The 13817-nt window shown below is 38.9% G+C and overlaps 1 protein-coding gene across 1 annotated transcript; it reads right to left on the bottom strand.

Moving 5' to 3' along the window:
* Positions 1-549: 549 nt before the first annotated feature.
* On the bottom strand, positions 550-3163 carry LOC308681365 (zona pellucida sperm-binding protein 3-like). Its single transcript, XM_081350181.1, has 8 exons — positions 2513-3163; positions 1896-2014; positions 1717-1820; positions 1451-1628; positions 1191-1308; positions 1025-1107; positions 836-924; positions 550-764 (listed from the first exon to the last, which is right to left on the bottom strand). The coding sequence occupies exons 1-8, from the start codon at positions 3155-3157 to the stop codon at positions 694-696; spliced, it is 1407 nt and encodes a 468-aa protein (XP_081206307.1). The 5' UTR covers positions 3158-3163; the 3' UTR covers positions 550-693.
* Between the last annotated feature and the right edge of the window lie 10654 nt (positions 3164-13817).

A 13817-nucleotide genomic window follows, 5' to 3' on the forward strand; every position in this document is an offset into this window, starting at 1 on the left:
CACTTCAAGTCATCTTGTGGTGAAAAAAAAAGCTTTTAATTTTGTTTATTTGTCTGGTGTTTTTAATAAGCTTTAAGACAAACCATGTGCAAATTCATAACTCAACACCATTGCAGAGTATTTTCTTCTTAAAACTGCAGTGAACCAAAGACGGTCTCAAAAACAGTTTGAAGTCACGAGTGTTTCTGAAGTCACAAACTACCCATGTAACTAATCAGGTCAACAAGTGAATCTGAGCTGTTGTGAGTGGAGGCAGGACACATTTGTACATTCACGTATACTAAATGAAGCAAGGGTGTCAAGTTACATTTAAGTGGATGCTGCACACTGGTGGTGTTTGAGGAGATATCCCACTGATATGATGTGAAGCACTTTGGGTGTACTGTTGCACAAATGAAAGTGCTACATAAATGCCTCATTGTAATGATTTTCACCAGGAATTCTTCTGTTAAACAAATTGTAAAACTATTGCTTCAGATGCGTAACCTTGAGCTGTCACTAGCGGTCTTTAAAGGGTTCATTTAAAACTCCCTATGGAGAAAGTTAATAACTTCAGGAACCCTATGGTTGCATGCTATATGGGACTTGAAAAGTACAGGACGACTATCAGTTTCATCACATCGGTTTAAGTAGTTAAACCAGACACGCAGCAAAATGACAAGTCAGGTACAACCAAGGATTGATTTGTCAGTTTTATTGAGAACCTCCTTTTTGGCCTTGAACCATTACAGGACCAAGTGATGCCTTGCCTTCCCACTGAATGCCTAGAGAAGAAAAAAGTCAAGTTAGAGCACTTGAGTCAAAAGCAACCTTAGAAAGAGCAAACGCTACCAACCTCCATAGGGAGCAGCAAATTCACCATCAGGACCACATGTTGAGTCACAGCAGCCACAAACTTGGTCATTTCCATCAGCAGCAAACCACCTGCAACAAAACAAAGACATAGAACCTTCAACATGAGAAAAGTCAACTTAACTCACCACCCCCTCCGCCCCCCCCCCCCCCCAAAAAAAAAAACACGTACCCATTGGCAAAGGAACAGGATTTACGCTGAGTGTCACTGGGTGCAGAAGCAATAGTTGCCTTCAGAATACATGTTATGTAGATCTGCAAGGGATGACAGACAAGTCACAAAACCAAAGCAGATGGGGGGAGAAGTCAAGTTAACTCATGATATTTGTAGTACATACAGAAGGACTGTTGCCCTCCTGGAACATAAACGCCTCCAGCTGGAACTGGATCTTGTCAACCTGGGACCGAGGCATGAAGTGGGAGCTGGAAGCTGTAGATTTGGCATCCACAAAGCACCTGACAACAAAATTCACAAAGAGCAACTCATGAATGTCAACTGTAGAGCATCAAACAACTAGTCCTTACCCCCATGACTGTGACAAAGTGGTTACAAAAGGCAACTTAAACAGTCCTACTGCATCAAGGGCCATGACCTTACCCATGATTCTCAATGAAGGAATATCTCGGAAGAGAGTTCACATCAGGTACTTGAGTGGCCACACAGCGGTCCACAAACACACGCAGAGGCACATGATTGTACTGCTTCACAGATGCCTCGATGTTAATAACGCCACCCAGGAAATAGGAGTATGAAGGCCTCTGATAGGACCAATCATCTACACACAAAAAAAAAAAACATTTTAGGCACAGCCACAATAGCAAGGGTAAAGGTTTATTATATTGAAAGAAAAAACATGTACCAACCCATCATGATCTTCAGGGAGAACAGCAAGACTTCTTCACCAGCCTCTGTTGAGGCATAAGGGACCCATGTTGGCCTCAAGGCATCACTGCTTACATTTTGGAGCCTGCAGTTCATGAAAGTACACATTAAATGGTCTCCCAGTTGCACAAGAAAGTGCAGAAAGTCACAGATCCCCTACCTTTGATAATGGCATTGAACAGCTACAATTGCACCATCGGCCCGGGTAATCGGAGTCCCTGCAAACGCCTCAGGGTTGTAGGTAAGAGAGAAGGTGTAGACAAGCTCATCCTCATTCATCTGTAAAAAGATTGTGGTTACCAAGAGGGTCATCTCAAAGACTTTACATACACCAAGACCATGCACTCGTATTGCTATGAATGGGAGAAGGTGCACTGCAATATGGTGGAATTCCTAAAGAGCAAATCACCAATTAGTAAATTCTTCACATCACCACAGCTGCCCTCAGAGGCTCAGGTGTTGCCAGAGATAGCCAATGTTTTGGAGAAATACACTAAGGATTGAACACTTTGCTGTTCCAAGGTAAAAATAGATTTAACACCATTAAGGCCCAAGATTTGTTCTGGTTTCTTAAGCTTCTTTCATACCATTTATGGGATAGTTTACATCAGATGTTGGTTTGAAGGCTTAAGCAGCTTGAAAAAATCAGGATTTACCCATTCAAATAGATCAAAATTGGTCTTAGTTGCCCTGGCATTGTAAAACCAAGTGAACTGACTTTCCTTGAAAAGGTCCTCTGCCACAACAAATAACCCATTACAATGTATGTGTTCTTACCATCAGCACACTGTTGCAGTCCTGTAATTCATACTCAAAGATGAGCACTCTTGACCCAGGATCCTGACCAACAACAGGACATCCACCTAAAGACAGACCAGTTGGCTGGATCAACTGACCATTGCTGAAGAAGTCCTGCTGGACCTCTACAAGAACCCGGTTCTCGCCACATTGAACCGCTACGCTACTGGGAGTCACGGGTTGCCTCAACTGGAAGTCCACAGCCAACTCGCTCTGCACCTCAGGAACGATGGGATAACTCCAATCCAAAGGCTTCACTGGACCCTGCAACAGCTGCTTCTCCTGAAGGCCAAAAGGCTCCTGCGCAAAGCTTTTGTAGTCAGGACCCAAAGGACTCTGAAACTGAGAAGCCACTTGCAAAGGGTTCCAGTGCCCTCGAGGAGAAAGGGCAGGACTTCTGGAAGCTGGATCTGATTTTGGCCCCATGCTTCTTGGACTATGACTGGACCTCAAACTTCCCAAGACATCAGGCAGATCAAATGCAACAATCACAACCACCACTAAGACCACTTTCAGGAACCCCATCCTAACTAATGTTGACACAAACACCAGCACTTGGCTTTGCCATTTTGTACAGCTTTGAGTTAAGGTGGCTCCACCCCTTTTACCTTCATTGATTATCATTGATTCTCCTCTGGACCTGCAGAGTGTATGCATCTTTTTATGCGACTGTCCAAATACCCACACTTGCCGTCTTTGTACTTGACCACTTGCCTACTACAGTGATACAGTAAACTACCTACAGTATTTCCGGTCTTTGATCGTAAGCAGTGATGCCTTGAGGCCAACATGGGTCCCTTATGCCTCAACAGAGGCTGGTGAAGAAGTATTGCTCTTCTCCCTGAAGATCATGATGGGTTGGTACATGTTTTTTCTACATAACATGTATTCTGAAGGCAACTATTGCTTCTGCACCCAGTGACACTCAGCGCAAATCCTGTTCCTTTGCCAATGGGTATGTGTTTTTTGTGTGTGTGGGGGGGGTGGTGGAGTGAAGTTGACTTTTCTCATGTTGAAGGTTCCATGTCTTTGTTTTGTTGCAGGTGGTTTGCTGCTGATGGAAATGACCAAGTTTGTGGCTGCTGTGACTCAACATGTGGTCCTGATGGTGAATTTGCTGCTCCCTATGGAGGTTGGTAGCGTTTGCTCTTTCTAAGGTTGCTTTTGACTCAAGTGCCCTAGCTTGGCTTTTTTCTTCTCTAGGCATTCAGTGGGAAGGCAAGGCATCACTTGGTCCTGTAATGGTTCAAGGCCAAAAAGGAGGTTCTCAATAAAACTGACAAATCAATCCTTGGTTGTACCTGACTTGTCATTTTGCTGTGTGTCTGGTTTAACTACTTAAACCGATGTGATGAAACTGATAGTCGTCCTGTACTTTTCAAGTCCCATATAGCATGCAACCATAGGGTTCCTGAAGTTATTAACTTTCTCCATAGGGAGTTTTAAATGAACACTTTAATTAAAGACCGCTAGTGACAGCTCAAGGTTACGCATTTGAAGCAATAGTTTTACAATTTGTTTAACAGAAGAATTCCTGGTGAAAATCATTACAATGAGGCATTTATATAGCACTTTCATTTGTGCAACAGTACACCCAAAGTGCTTCACCATATCAGTGGGATATCTCCTCAAACACCACCAGTGTGCAGCATCCAACTAAAATGTAACTCGACACCCTTGCTTCATTTAGTATACGTGAATGTACAAATGAGTCCTGCCTCCACTCACAACAGCTCAGATTCACTTGTTGACCTGGGCCCAGTTTTTCAAAAGTAATCCAGTGGGATTTCGGATCACGGATTGGATCAAATCTTGGAAATGGGTTTTTCAAAAGCAAAAGAGGGATTCTGAACTAAGATCAGATCATGTAATCCGATCTTAAATTTAATCTGGATCAAACCTGCCCTTTGGGTTTTTCAGAACTTTGAACTCAGTTTGGGATCTATTTGATCAAAAAAAAACAGGATTATCCTGATCCCATCATAAGGGTGGATTCAGTTGGGATTTTTCGAACCAAATAAAACCAGAGAGGTTTTTTTTAAGTGAATGATCACAAAATCAATGTTTACTGATGATATATACATTTCTTCATATTTGAAGCATATATGAAGCATGTCACATCTAATGAGATATGGTAAAACAACAAAATCTACAATTTAACATTATAACAAAATAAGGAAAGTAAAATGTTTCTGTTTATTACAGTGTTTCTGTTTCTTAAAATTAAAATAAACAATGGTTATTTGTGGCCACCGGTATTTTGCCAACTGTTGTTCTTTGCTAAGCCAGTAGGCTACACTGTTGGTTCCATTTAAGGCTCTAGTAAACAGGATTTGGTGATCCTGAAAAGTTCCTATCCGGATCAGATTGATCCAATCCGATGTTGCTTTGAAAAACTGGCTCAAAAGTAAGATGGATTACGTGATCACGGATCGCAAAAAAAAAGGATCACTAAATCCGGATCAATTTTCTCCGGATTAAACCTTTTGAAAAACCGGCCCTGATTTACATCATTTAAAAAAGACACTTCAAGCTTTCTATTTCTAAAAACATATCTCTCACATATGGCTGGCAAGTATTCGCTCAGTTACAGTTTATTTTCTGTCGCGTTTCAGAAAGATCCTTACACTGAGAGAGACGGCAGAACGCGCATCTTATTTTCTTTATTTTACGAAAAGCAGAACATTTTGTTTTTATTATTAGTGTACACAAAAGTAGACATTGAACAGTTTTGAATGATGTATAAAACTTGCCTGTATGACAAAAATAGACAAAGTTATTTGAATGTCTTTTGCACTGAATGGGCACAAAGGTGTGTGACTGTTCACATCTCTCTGTTTAGATCAGTGTGCTCAATAATGTGCCTTTTTGTCTTTTGTATCTAAGGACTATGTGGTGTTGTAAATAAATACAAACAATCAAAAAGCCATTCTTTTTTAAATCTCTCCTCATTCTTTGTTTATAGTTCCCTCGCAGTCCCTGATAGGGCCATTATGGGAGGGACTTTGTCTTCCCAGGTGTGAAACACATCAATACTTTTGATGATTCACGCCTCCTCGCAGAGAGCTTCAAGACTTCAAGTGTGGATTTTTGCACAGGCACTTTGGCTCTCTTATCTGACACATTCAGGGGGCATTTACATGACACAATTTTCACATAAAAATGTTAATTTACATGACAAGTGTTTTTGGGGCCTAAAAAAGCAAACTTTGCAAGCTTCTTTCTCAGGCCATACATCTCTGTTGTGAAGTAGTGCTCCTCTAGTGTCTGCCCAAGTTTAGCATGGTGGGGTTTAACCTTTAAAGCAGAAGCTGATTCAGATGATTCAGTGGAGACTGTCCTCAATTACACTGCATCATGTCACCCGAAGAAACAACAGCACACCAACCGCTTTCGTTTACTAGAGAATACCATTGTGTACCATTTTTCTTAAAGGAGTAGTTCACTTCAAAATTTTAATTTCCTGATAATTTACTCATCCCCACATCATCCAAGATGTTCACGTCTTTCTTTCTTCAGTCGAAAAGAAATGAAGGTTTTTGAGGAAAAGATTCCAGGATGTTTCTCCATATAGTGTCTTCAATGGGGTCCAACGGGTCGAAGGTCCAGATGTGAGTTTCAGTGCAGCTTCAAAGTCTCGACACGATCCAGCCGAGGAAAAGAGTCTTATCTAGACAAACCAGCGGCCATTTTATGAGAAAAAATAAACATTTATATACCTTTTAACCACAAATGCTTCTCCCCGTGTCAGCATGTCAATATATGGGCCTGTCTATATGGGTTCACTGCACACAAACATGACAGATAAACATACAATGATGATAATGTCAGAATACATGAAGGGGTTTGACAACAGAATCATTAATCTCACATCTGATATATTGACACTGGTCTGGTCTAAGTGCTGACGATGTCAACAAAATACCTTTTTATCAGTTGCGAGTTATAAATACAGATAAAACTTGCAATTCTAATTTCTTTCCTGCAGAATTGTGAAATATAAACTCGCAGCTGTAAGTTCTAAAGTCCGAATTGCTAGATATAAACTTGCAATTCTGAGAAAAAAAGTCAGCTTTTTTTTTGTCTAACTTTACATGTAATTGCAAATTTATATCTCACAATTCTGAGGGAAAAGGTTAGAATTGCAAGATGTAAATTCGCAATTGCAAGAAAAAGTCTGAATTTTGAGATAAAATTCACAATCACCTTTTATTATTTTTAGCATCAGACAAGCTTCCATAAAAAAAAAACAAGGGAGCACCCACTGTGTATTTTGAATGTGTGTTGAGTGTATTTTGTTGTGTAGTTGCAGGTCTTAGTTCTTACTTGAGAGTTGGCGCCATCTGCTGATGTCACCTTTATAATAACTACTGTTTCTCCCGCATTTAACACTACACAGGTTCAGAACAAAAAGTGTCATTGACAGTAATCTGCATGTTCTTGTCTGGTGTCTGAAGATTCATTATCACCTCACAAGAGTCGAAAGGTATGGGATCTAAATCTCGAATGGCGATTCTCAGAGAACGTAGTCCTGAAATAACTCACATGAGTAGTTATAGGCCTTAGGAGAGAAATTAGGCTGAAGTGAATGTCCTCCCTGTAAGGGCAGATCACTGGCAGAGAGTTTGGTCACCGCAATACTGTACATCTCTGTTGTGCCATCTTCAGAAACAACCTAAATCTCTACTTTATTTAATCCATCCTCTAGTTTAATGGTTTTTAATCAATCACCAAATAACTGGGAACACTTGATATGTAGAAATATCAATCTCAGCATATGCATATGTTCTTTATAGACATATATATATACCCAGTTCCAAAAACTTTTTTTTTTTCATTATACGAACGTTAATGGACACCATTCCGTCATCAATCAGAGACATCAACACATACAGCCTTTTTCGATTACATCTGAAACATTGGCTTATTAGTATTCAGACCTGTCAACACTAAAGTCTTGTTTTTGCCCGTTTGTGTTACAGTTGTGAATGTGTGTCTTTGTTTCGTGATTTTGATTTTTTATTTCTGTATAACCTTGCAAATGATGTTAAAACTGATCATCTTCATATGTGTCTAACAAATGTTTTTCAGAACTAATTTTAGTGAGATTTTATATTTTAATAATTACTGTCTACTGTAGCTATGCTGTAGCAGACATATTTGTATTTACATGCAAATTCTTAAAAAAATTGTATTCTCCCTAGGGTGCCACTGTACATCTGGCAAACAGGACTACAGATGAAAATTAGCCACTGGCTAACTCTGGCATGTTACAGGCATACTGTTGTTAATATGCACTGTCCTGTTAAATAAATAAAATTAAAAAAAAAAAAAAATGGAACAATCCATTTATAATTTTGTTACTTTTGAATGTTCTCTGAATGTTCTGAAACAAAACGTTAGATGAAGTAAACCGTTTAAGAAAAAAGTTCCATGAACAATGTATAAATGTTTTTGTGCAAACGTTTTGAGAATATTATTAAAGAAAGGCCAGATAACTTTGTTAAATTAATATTACTAGAAGAACGTTTATTCATAACTTAGAGAGAACCTTTCCAGAAAATTAGCCAAAGTCATACATCAACATACAGTGAACCAAGCAAGACTCTTATTTGGACACTTGTGTCATATGTGTAAGGGATAATGTAGAGCGAGGCGGTTGTTATAGCGAATACAGTGAGGGTTCCTCCTGGGTGTTGTCCTGCAGATCTGCGGGCTCAGCAACACCTGATACCTTTGCAAGATTATATAATCTCCCGGTGGAGCCGATTTCTTCACGTGTTGGGTACAAGCAGGTAGGCCTATTGACTCCTTGGGTGCATCTCAATTCTTATTTTTGCATCCTCATTTCCTTTCCTCGCGTCTCAGCTCCCCCCCCCCCCCCCCCCCCCCCCCTCCTGTAAGAATGCGAGGGAAGAAAAGGAGGACAGAGGAATCGAATGAAAGCTTTTTTTACACATTGGAATACTTGATCACTCGAGCGTCACTTCACAGCGTCATCAGCAGCGCTCAAAGGATCTACCCTTATGTTGTTGAAGTTTAATTATTTAAGAAATTCATAATAACTAATAATAAATGTATCATGTTTAGTCGCTAAAACTCTTCCGCAAAGGATACACCCGTGTATCCTCGCTTATGACTCCTCAGGAAGCTCCTCACTCCTCGATCCTCGACTCCTTGTGGTGCAATTAGAGAATTGAGATGTCCTTAAAGATGGCTGAGTTCGATCGGTTTCCGGGTCAAAGGATGGAGGACGGAGGAGCGAGGAAACAAGGAGGGATATTGAGAAGCATCCCTTGTCTCGCTTGCAGCGCCATTCCCCTCTAAGGGGGGATACGAGCGCCTTCTTGCTCTCCAGGTAAGTTCCCCACTTGGCGAACCCTGGATTAAGTTCCTCCTTTGGCAGTCAGACGTAGAGGAGGCATCCAACACCAGGTCCAGTACTTGAGATGCATGCCCAGTTAGTCAGTCCTTGTACTGGGCTAGATGCCCCATATGTTGCTATTCCCCCTTGGTAATCCCAAATGTGTATTAAGTAAGTAAGTAAGTAAAGTTTATTTATAGAGCGCTTTTCACAGATAAAATCACAAGGTGCTTTACAAGGTGCAATCACATTAATATACAATCAATAAAAATGAAGACATTTAAAAAGGCCAAAATAAAATAATCCCAGTCAACTAAAAGCTTGTTTAAATAACAGTGTCTTCAGTTGCCTTGTAAAAGAATCGACAGAACAAGGGCAGGGCGTTCCACAGTCTGGGGGCCACCGCCTGAAAGGACAGATCTCCCCGGGTTTTATAACGAGTCTTTGGGACCATTAAAAGACTCTGGCCTGAGGATCGAAGGGAACGGCCTGGGGAGTATGTGCATAACAAGTCAGCGATGTATTGTGGGGCCTGACCATTTAAAGCTCTAAAAGTTAAAACTAATATTTTAAAATCAATGCGAAATTTGATAGCTAGCCAGTGTAGGGAGGACAAAATGGGTGTGATGTGTGTCCTTCTACCAGATCCTGTTAAAAGCCTTGCCGAACCATTTGAAGACGATTTAGAGCAGATTTGTTAAAAAAAAGTAAAAAGAGAGTTACAGTAATCTAAACGTGAAGAAATTAAAGCATGGATAACCATCTCAAGATCAGTCCGTTAAAACTTCCCTCAATTTTGCAATAATTCTTAGATGATAAAAACAATTTCTGACCAGAGGACCAGAATGGCCGTCCAAAGACATTGGTTGGTCAAACCAGACACCTAGATTTCTGGACAGAGGAGCTCAGAGAACCAAGATGTTGAAGGATGGATGGAATTGTATTGTCTGAGGCTACAATCAGGGTTTCAGTCTTTTCTGAATTTAGTTGGAGACAGTTACCAGCAAGCCACGATTTAACACAAGAAATACAATCCAATAAATGCGTTAGTTTGTGTAACTCAGAATCATTGAACGAGCAATACAACTGAATGTCATCAGCATAAAAATGGTATGACACATTGTTAAAATGGTTCAAGATTTTTCCAAGAGGGGTAATGTAGAGTAGAAACAAAAGTGGACCTAGGACAGAGCCCTGGGGAACACCATTCAAGAACTGAGCGGCTTCAGACAGTAATACCAGTTACATATGCAGAAAAAGTTCTGTCACTCCAGTAGGAGGAAAACCATTTTAAAGCAACCACACCAAACTCTTTTTCCAATCTATGCAACAGTATTTTGTGGTCCACTGTATCAAAAGCTGATGATAAATGCAATAAAACCAATACTGAGTATCTTCCAGAGTCAGCAGCCATCTGTACTTCATTAGACACTTTGAGGAGAGCAGTCTCAGTAGAGCGCATCTTTCTAAAACCAGACCGATACTTATCCAAGAGTTCATTGTTACTTAGAAAAGCTGTCAGCTGCTCAACTACTACCTTCTCTGAAACCTTTGAAAGAAAAGGCAGTTTTGATAAGGCAGTTTATTATTCCACAGTATGGTTTCCCTGTCATTAAACTTGTGTTTTTCCAAGAATTGCCTCAACTAATTTATCTTAAACATATTGTTTAAAGAAGAAAAGACAAGAAAATTTAGACCCTCGTGTTCAAATCTTTTAATGACTATGAATGTGTTGTTATAATGTCTCTTGTGTTGCCATAAGAAGTCAAAAAGCATTCTGTCAACCTCTACACAACTAGATTTGCCTACATGCAAAGAAAGAGCAGGAATACTCTCATCTTAGCCGAGGAGGGCCCTTCATCTTAGAGATAAGTCTCTGGAGCCAGGACATTTACATTCTCTTTGCCTTAGAAATTGAAGGATCAATGTTTACTCTACCTCTCGCAATGTCATCTTTGCAAATAATTACACCCAAATAACTCACTTGAGACTTAACAGGAATATTGTACAGGGATAGGGCAGAACAAGACTTTATAGAAAGCAGTCAAAATTAAAAGTTAGACCAGAAGTTTTAGAGAAAACTTTGATATGATCAACAGTATCATCATTATGAGAATATGTTTATCAGATATATTAATCCCTTGTAATTGACTATTCAAAAAAAAAGGTAAGAAGTTGAGCAGAACCCCTCTAAACACATCAAACCATGGAGAGGTACCAGATTTAAGATTAATTGAGCAGTTGCCATTTTTATATAACATTCAGACAGTTTTCCAAAAGAAATCATCTAGGCCAAATTTGTACATGGATTTTAAAATAAATTTGTGTTCAGGGGAATCAAAGGCTTTGTAAAAATCTAAAAAAAGGAATAAAGCTTTCCTCCTTAATCAGCTCAGCATAGTCTAGCAAATCTAATACAAAGGCCTATATTGTTAACAATATGCCTCTTTGGGATGAAACCTGAGCTAACCAATCTGTTATTGTGCCCAAAACACTTTTAAGTCTTTTAGCAGAGGAGATGCAGATGCAAAAAGTAACAAAGCTAATATCTTATAATCACAGTTTAACAGACAAATTGGATGGCACTTGTCTATAAAAATAATGCCTTTCTTAGGTTCAGGTATTAAAATTGTTTAAATGCCTTTAAAGACTGAAAAAATGACAATGCTGAGTTCTTGCAATATTTAGATTTGTACAGATTAGAATAAAAGTTTGCACAAAATGACCTAATTCTTTCAGATATTTCTTTTTTTTTCTTTTTTTTTGAGATATTTTTCTGGTTCATATCCGTGAATAGAGGAAAGTTGCTCTGGCTGTTTTAACGCATGTCTGGTGTGGGAGGTCAGGGGTAGTTGAGTGTGTGTGTGTGTGTGTGTGTGTGTGTGTGTGTGTGTGTGTGTGTGTGTGTGTGTGTGTGTGTGTGTGTGTGTGTGTGTGTGTGGATCCCGAGAAGGATGGACGAACATGAGAGAGGTGACATTGGAGACTATGTATGTAATGTATTATGTATGTAATACAGAGATTATGTATTCATTTATGTTAATATCTGCACAGTGTGTTGAGTGTGTGTGTGTGTGTCAGGGGTTAGTTGTCACAGCGAGAGAGAAAAGTTGACTTGGAGCCGCTAAATCTCCAACCTCCAGAGAATCACTTGTTTTAAACAAACGCCGAACAAAGGAGAGTCTACTGGAGAAAAGAGAACGAGACAGAGCTTGTAATAAAACAAGAATCAACATTGGCTTGGCTTTTCAGAGATGGCGAGAAGGGATTTGAAATTTGGTAAAAGCTATGAAACATATTCATCCACACAGTCACGCAGAGCCAAAGAACAACCAAAACAAGTGTTTTCTTTTTTAAGCGCTAGAGGAATAAAAGTTACATTTAATGTACCTTTTAAAAAACTGTACCTTTTGCTGGTACTGATGAACACGCTGAATAATAATAATAACTTTATTTTTCATAGCGCCTTTGAAAGGTTCTCGTTTTGGTCCTAGTTAAAATTCTAACTGCAGAATTTTTTGACATACTGTAGATTATTTAGAGTATGCTTAGTAAGTAATTAGCGCATTACAGTAATCAATTAGGGAAAAAACTAAATTATTTTAACTTTTCTGCTACTGAAAGGGATAGCATGGGACACAATTTTGCAATATCTCTAAGATAAAAATTTCTTTACAACATTTTGGGGTCAAATGTCACTAAAGAATCAAAGATCACTCTTAGATTCCTCAGTTGTTTCTGAAACTCAAGTACAAACCCATCAATGATAAAAAAGGGTTTGGCACGCCTTATAGAGCCGATGAGGAAAACCAGTGAGCATGACCTCAGTATTATCACCGTTTAAACAAAGAAAATTATTATCCATCCATGATTTTATCTCAGAAATACATTTAGTGAGCAATGAAACAGCCTTACTTTGACCATGTTTACAATGAATATAAATCCGTATCATCTGCATTAAAATTTTACTTTATTTTACTTTACTCTAATATCCACAGTTTGTAAAAGTTGGCCAAGCGGGAATAAATAAAGACTAAAAAATAAGGGTCCTAAAATTGAGCCCTGTGGGATACCAGTAGAAACTGGTCCAATCTCAGACCTGTATATCCTTAAAGTAACAAACTGTCTGTGTCCCGTCAAATAAGATCTAAACCAGTTTAAAACTGTGCCAGAAATACCAAGGCAATTAAGAAAAATATTATTCTCACAGTGTAAAATCCAGCACTAATGTCTAAGAGAATAAGAATAGTAGGAGATCCAGCTTTAGAAGCCAAAAGTAAGTCATTAGTCACTGTAACCAGAGTCGTTTCAGTGCTATGAATTTCTCAAAAACCAGATTGAAACTGCTCAGAGAGATTATTAACAACAACACATTCTAAAATGTTTGCATGGGAGGGAAGATTTGGCATAGGTCGGTAGTTATTTAAAATATGCAAATCTAAGTTTCACTACTTAAGTACAGGGGTAACAGCAGCAATTTTTAATGCAGCTGAAACAACACCAGTACTTAAGGGTTCATTAATTATTTTAAGCACTTTTGGGCACAAATACTCAAAAAACAAGATTTAAACCAGTACAATACAATACAATGTTTATTTATAAAGCACAATTTAAAAACAACCAAAGTTGACCAAAGTGCTGTACACAAAAAATAATAAAATAGTAATAGGCTACTAATAATCTAAGAATAAAACACAAGCTGTAAAAAATGGTGTAACACACGAAGGTAACAGCAAGTCAAGATATATTAAAGGGGACCTATTATGCAAAATTCACTTTTGCATGCTGTTTGGACATAAATGTGTGTTGGCAGTGTGTGTATATACACACCCACCCTGCAGTGATAAAAATCCACTCACTCCTTTTTTATTAATCCCCATAAATCATCAGCAGTGTCTCCCAACGACCTGTTTTCAGAAT

This window comes from Scardinius erythrophthalmus (assembly GCF_964197995.2).
Source record: "Scardinius erythrophthalmus genome assembly, chromosome: 21".
In the NCBI taxonomy this organism is placed as follows: Eukaryota; Metazoa; Chordata; class Actinopteri; order Cypriniformes; family Leuciscidae; genus Scardinius; species Scardinius erythrophthalmus.